Raw genomic sequence first — 6,972 nt, 5'->3', positions numbered from 1 at the left:
TTTAATCTACTGGAATAGTCCTACTGCAGAATTCAGCATCCTACAAGAGTGTCCAGCGTGACCCAATAAATAGAAAGATTCTTTATCAGTACTTTGCTTCTTAAAGACTTGTCTAATTTTAGTCTTTCCTAATAATGAGAAAGTGAAGGGGTGTGTGCAGATATTAAGACCCAAACCTGGTTTTGGTGCTACCTGAACAAGACCAGTATATGCATATGAGCTTCCTTTTTCCCTTGCATAACTAGTTACTTTCAATTTTGGAGAAACAACAATCTGTGTTTTCCTTCCAAATCAGCAGTGCAATCCAGCTTCTAATTGTTGTTGAATCAATAGCTATAAGCTACAGTTTGCACTAAATAAGAACTCAATCACTGAGTATGCATGGGGTTGAGCATCCTGTAAACACACAGAAATTGTTCACAATGCAATACGTGTGAAGATGCCTTATAATGAAACAGACCATTGGTTCACCCAAGTCAGTATTGTCTACTCATACTGGCAGCGGCTCTCCAGGGTCTCAAGCACAGGTCTTTCATATCACCTATTGCCTGCTCTTTTTAGCTAGAGATGCTGGGGATTGAACATAGGACTTTCTGCATGCAAAGCAGAGGCTTTTCCACACCCCTCCCCTTGGCATTATGCCGCTACAAGCCCAAAGCAAGAAACCCCAAACAGTAGGACCAGGGCTATTTTGGGGCAGGAACGCACAGGAACAGAGTTCCGGCTGGCTCCCGAGTTGGCCACGCCCAGCAGGAACTCATTAGCATAATAGGCCATACCCAACAGCAGAAACTCATTAGGATTGGCTACATTAGGGGTGTGTGGCCTAACATGCAAAGGAGTTCCTGCTACAAAAAAAGCCCTGGGTTTTGACAATAAACAAAGTAAACAGAATAAGAAGCAAAAGGTGGGTGTGGCTGGATGACCACACTTCTGGTAACATGCGGGTGTGGCCTAATATGCTATTGAGCTGTGCTGTCAGGGGTGTGGCCTAATATGCTAATGAGTTTCTGTTGTTGGGTGTGGCCTATTATGCTAATGAGTTCCTGCTGGGCTTTTTCTACAAAAAAAAGCCCTGAGTAGGACTATTCCACACCTCCAAAGTTTACAAATTGTTACTGGTAGTAAACAAAGTGAAGCCAGAACACAACACAGTCAACATCTAACATTTACTGGGACTGACTTTCTACATATCTTTGGCATATGTCTGGCTGGCTGGCCAAAATAACTCTGAGCCACTATTTTTTATCCACCGCAGCATGGAAAAATTGAACTTTATAGTAGAGCAAAACAGGTCTGCAATCCCAGCATTATAATGACAGGCATAAATGTCTGCTGTTCTAGTTCTCCAATACCAAGTACATCTGCATTACTTTTCTACTCGGTGCATCCAACAAGAGAGCATTATTTATTAGGCGATGACACGTACTCATAAACCAGTGTGTCCCCCTTCCTTCCTGGCTACAATTTTTCATGTCATGTATAGGGACACTCCCAATTAGAACTGAAATGAGTGATTCACAAAAAAATAAATAAATATGACATTTTGCATTTCCCACTGCTTGGGGTTTGATAGTGAACAAATTGGGACCTTCCCAGTCTCATTCACTCAGGGATGATTGCTTGCATGTCTACTGCAAATAAAGATGACCTAGAGACGTTAATGAGATAGTGAAATGAGTGTTCAGTATTTTTTTTAAATGTGGTCATTCATATTGATTGCCAGGATGGTGCAAGCATGGAGGTGAACTGTTCTTCAAGTGGTTAACCAGAATTCTTCAAGTATACCCATGATTTCAAACATTTGCATTTCCAGCTCAAATGCATCCATTTTCTTGGAGCATGTCTTCATTTATACTTTGGTTCTGCATTTTTGTGATTATTCGCTCCAAACGAAATTCTACATGCTTACATAAAACCAAGAACACATCATATACTTAAAGAAACCAAAATTTCAGGGTGCCATTTCAGATTTCAGTAGCACTTTTATCATACTGGCAACAACAGCAATGTTATCAACATGAACCAAAGAGTAACTTTAAAAAAGGAAGTTGTGCCTTTGACAAGCCTAAGTAGTACATTTGCCCATTTAATAGTTTATAACTATATTAGTGTGTGTTAATGTTGCCCACCAGTAGCTGTTAACATAACAGGCATGATCAGTCCAGAGGATAACATATTTCTGAGCAATTCAATGTCTACACACACACACTAGGGTTGCCAGGTACCTACTGGGGGCAAGAATTCAGACATACATACAGAGCCATGACATAACTGATGTAACGCCTTCTCTCTGACAGTGATTTTTTTACTTTATTTTCTCCCATCAACCAATGGAGCTGAGGTGGGCAACAGGAGCTAGAAGCAGGAGAGCTCACAACCAAGTGGGTATCTAGCAATGCTGGTGTGTGTGAAGACGTTGTCCAGAAATATATGGGGACAAGCTGGAACCCGGAAGGACTTGTGGGGGGCATCTCATTTCCCCTCCTCCCATTTTCTCTCTCCTTGCCTTGCCTCCTTAATTGCTTCCCACCCACCAGCCAACCCAGCTTTATCTGCTCCCCCTTCCTTCAGTTTTTTTGGAAAGCTATGGTCCAGTTACACAGTGCTGGCTGCTATGCTGGGCCTGGTTCTGCACTGGGGAACTTACAAGGACTTGCAGGGGAAGGGCGGGGAATAAAAATAAATAAATCACCTTCCTCACATTATTTCCTCTTTAACTTGGCAACCCTCATATCCTCACCCTTCTTTGCTTCCTTCTCTTCTTCCAGCCTATCTACTAGCCTAACTTTTATTTGCCCCCTCATTTTCAGATATATTATTTATTTACTTCATTTATATATCACTTTTCTCCACAATGGGGAACCAAAGCAACTTACATCATTCTCCATTTTACACTCATAACAACGCAGTGAGGTAAATTAGGCTGAGTCTATGTGACTGCTTCAAAGTCATCCAGTGAGCTTCTACAGCACAGTGGGGATTCAAATCGGGATCTCCCAGACCCTAGGCTGAAACTCTAACCACTATACCACACTGGTTTTTATGGGGTGGCTGCTGTTGAACTTCAGTGAGCAGCTGGGCCTGGGTGAGTCATGGAACTCATGTCATAGCAAGTCACCAGTGGTTGCAGGCGGACCAGGCCCCCAAATTCTTTTTCAAATGTCAAAACAGGCCTGCCCCCACCACTTCCCTTTTACTAACAGAAACCAAGCCTAGAATGCCAGCAAAACTGTAGTGGTTACCTAGCAACAGCAAGTGAAGGCATCTGTTTCTTACAGCTACAGGCAGTCCTTTTATAGTTTGGGCTTTCTTAAAAAAACTTCTCCCATTTTTTTTTTTTAAGATTTCAGATTTTTCCACAAGCCTGGGGCATTTTTCAGATTTGTAGAAAGAACTATCTTGTTCCATTCACATTATCCATTATCTTGTCCATTATCTCAGTGTGGGCTCAATCCATGGATTTAGATGTCTGCAGATCTACCCCCTCTTGAGAAACAGATATATAGATTAATCTTCTAGATTAATTATGCCTGTTCTGACAACAGAAGGATGAGCCGCCATTTCTTCTCTCTCTACAAATAGCATTTTATATTTGAAATGATGAGTCACCAATACTCTAAATTTATTTACCATTAGTTCTATATAAGTATTTACTAGATTGGATCTCATGAAAAATATATCTGTGGCCAAAAGACCTTATGTAAACAACGGTGCTAAAACGACTCTTCACTTTCTGCTTCTGCTAAGTGAAAATATTTATATTCCCGTTAGTTTTTCCAAGTATGGAAGACATAGCACAAGGTATTTCTTCTGATACAATACGAAAATTAAATAAACTGAAATCATGTGGCCCATCTGATGTGCATCTAGTTGTTCCAGATGCACATTGTTTTTTGTAAAAAAAATGATAAAACCATATGTTGCTGCACTACTGCTTGCACAAACAAAACTGTGCTACACACATTTCTCCTTTCTCTCATGCATCACTGCTTCCAACCCAATATAATAATTGAATGGCTTGCTTTTCAGTGACTATGCACAGAGAAGAGATCTTGCAAAAAATTTAAAGTCACAGAATCTTAAGACTTGGAACATCTGTTCTATTTTCAAACTGTTATTCACAGTGCCTGTTTGATGCATTCTCTGTATTTTCAAATACTTATTTTTAAGTTCAAATATTGTTACAAACACATTTCTGTACAAGTTTTATTATTTTGGTTCCCATGTTCCCACCAGGGGTGGCAAATCTCCTCCCAGATTTTGTTCCCCACTGCCACTATGGCAGCCAGTGGAACAAAAATCAAAATAAAAAATCACGAATTAGTGATGGTTTGACATCACTTTCTAGGAAAACCTGGAAGTGACACCAGTCTGCTCTAGGAATCAACAGAAATACTATGATTTTACCATAGAGTTTCCAGTGATTACTAGAAAGGTGTGACATCAGTTCTAGGTTTTCCCCAGAAATCTCAACACACCATTACCCAATGACGGTCCCTGATGTCCCTGCCCCCTACCCAAGACTTCTGCTGGTTGCCAAGCTGTGCCTGACAACCCTACTCCTGGTAGCACTTGATTCTTCTCTGACAGAGAGGTCCTTTCGACCTCTGCAGTGGAAGCGTCCTGCAATACAATTCAATAGATACAAAATATTTCCATGATCATTTGATCTAATTTAGATTTAACTCTGTAGCTGCTTAAATTCCTGAATCAAATGCTAGGCAAAAAAATTCTTACACTGCTTCTATAACATTCAATGTTCACACTCTGGAGGAAAACATAACAGTGAAGGTGAAAAATGAAAAAGAAATAGAGAATTTCTCTGACAATTCTTCTTTGAACCTCATTCTGGAGATAATAGTAAAAAGATTCCTGGTTAATCTTTGAGGCAATAATAGTACACAAAATCAGTTATCTCTCAAGTCCAAATCCTTTTTTAAAAGACCCTGTCACTGTAGTGCCATTTAAGGCCCCTCTTCCTTTCTTTTCTATACCCTGTTATGTTTCTACATTTTTTTTCTTCTCAGTTCCAAAGAAATAACTATGTATATTACCTTAGAAAACATCTTTGACATGAAATCCTGGTCCTAGTATTATATTTTCACTCACCGCAGCAATTGCTCCAAAAGAGAAAGTATCTGATAACTAGTAGTATTTTTTTACAAGGTACTTTGTTCATTTAGGGCTCAGAGCAACTGCTCTCATTTACTACAGTCCTCCTCTGCCTCTGCCGCTCTCGCCCGCGCGCCAGCAGCCTGCAGGGTTCCTATGTGGACGGACCCGCCACGGCCCCCTCCTGCCCTCCACTTGCCCTGCCCGCCCTTCTGCCGGCCGCCCCTCCACCACCCAGGCCCCAACCGACCGGACCCCGGGGTTGTGTCCGAGCTGCATCCAGCAGCCTCGCCGAGGGGGGCATGGGGGCGTCCCACTCCAGGTCGGAGGAGATCCAGGAGCTCGCCGACAAGACTGGCTTCACCTCAGAGCAAATCGAGCATCTCCACCGAAGATTCAGACAGCTAAGTGGGGATCAGCCAACCATCCGCAAAGAGAACTTTGATCGCATCCCTGATCTGGAGTTCAACCCCCTTAGGGCCAAAATCGTCCATTCCTTTTTTGACAAAAGGAACCTACGAGAGGCATCCGAAGGGCTGGTGGATGAAATCAATTTTGAGGACTTCCTGACTATCATGTCTAATTTCAGACCGATTGAGATGGATATGGATGAAGAGCAGCTGGATCGTTTCCGCAAACAGAAGCTGAAATTCCTCTTTCACATGTATGACTCGGACAGCGATGGGAAGATCACCCTGCAGGAATACAGAAAAGTGGTGCAGGAACTGCTCTCAGGGAACCCCCACCTGGATAAGGAGTCGGTGAGGTCCATCGCGGAGGCTGCCATGATGGAGGCTGCCAGCATCTGCATGGGGCAGATGGAGCCAGACCAGGTGTACGAGGGAATCACATTTGAAGACTTTCTGAAGATGTGGGAAGGAATCGACATCGAGACCAAGATGCACGTCCGCTTCCTCACCATGGAGCCAATTGCGCCTTGCCACTAACCAAAGAGGAGCTGCAATGGAAGTGCCGATGCCTTTGAAAGCGACCCAGGACAGAATGTTGGGCGGTCAATACGGGTAGATGGGGGATTGGCTTCTCCCAGTGCTGCAGGGATCTAGGGCAGTTGCTTGGTACTCCCGCCCACCCAGCGGTTTGAAAGCCAAGTAACTACCTATCGGCGAGTAGATAAATGGGTACGACGATCGGAGGAGGAGGAGGCTGTGTAACGCTGAAGGCGGCAAGCGGCGGCAGCAGAGCCAGAAGGGGACTGATCCCTGGTGGCCAGCAACGGAAGAGCAGGGCAGCTGTCGTCGACGGAGGATGGAGGCGCAGTGATGTCATCCGGAGGCGCACGGAGCCAGAAGGACACAGTCGGGCTGAGGACAACGTCGCCGGCGATCCATCCATCCGCCTGTCGGCCTAAGCACTGGGACATTTCACAGCCGAAAGAAGAAGCCGAGCCGGGAAAAGTGAACGACACCGAGCCTCCACCAGGGTGCCAGTAGGCAGCCCCCCCCCTTGAACTGATGTGGCCGTAGTTAGGGTTGATATAGGTGACTAGCACCCAAGAATTGTAAACCGCCCAGAGACCCCTACGGGGGTTAGGGCGGTATATCAAGTCGAATGATAAATAAAATAAATAAAAAATATGAACATGCAGAATTATATTAAGAAGAGTGTACAGATGCCACAATTTAAGTAAAATTGATGGAATTTTGGTTCGTTCTCTCTAGTAGCCATATTTTAAAAACATATGTGACAAATAAACCAGAAGACAGCTTAGTAAAATTCTAAATAGATATAAAACATTTATTTTTCTTGTAGGCGATTCAAATGTAGGACAATTACAGCATAAATTAAAACACTGCATGTAATTATCCCATTTTAGAATATATACATGCAAATGTTACT

General features: G+C 43.2%; 2 protein-coding genes across 3 annotated transcripts in view; one reads left to right on the top strand and one right to left on the bottom strand.

Moving 5' to 3' along the window:
• The window catches only part of PARD3 (par-3 family cell polarity regulator), a gene marked incomplete at its 5' end in the record, with an annotated part of 471,015 nt that overhangs the window by 447,136 nt on the left and 16,907 nt on the right, over positions 1 to 6,972 (bottom strand). The gene's annotated exons all lie outside the window — the stretch shown is intronic.
• LOC107123523 (calcineurin B homologous protein 3-like) lies at positions 5,260 to 6,062 on the top strand. 2 transcript variants are annotated; one of them, XM_015426786.1, is made up of 2 exons: positions 5,260 to 5,540; positions 5,622 to 6,062. In XM_015426786.1, the coding sequence occupies exons 1-2, from the start codon at positions 5,418 to 5,420 to the stop codon at positions 6,060 to 6,062; spliced, it is 564 nt and encodes a 187-aa protein (XP_015282272.1). In that variant the 5' UTR covers positions 5,260 to 5,417. The 2 variants fall into 2 exon arrangements, with proteins under 2 accessions (XP_015282272.1, XP_015282265.1); XM_015426779.1 differs by having other exon boundaries at positions 5,260 to 6,062.

This window comes from Gekko japonicus, unplaced genomic scaffold (genome assembly GCF_001447785.1).
Source record: "Gekko japonicus isolate JY-2015 unplaced genomic scaffold, Gekko_japonicus_V1.1 scaffold230, whole genome shotgun sequence".
Lineage (NCBI taxonomy): Eukaryota > Metazoa > Chordata > Lepidosauria > Squamata > Gekkonidae > Gekko > Gekko japonicus.
Note: the sequence above shows the minus strand (reverse complement) of the source record. Positions and strands in the feature narration are given on the sequence as shown.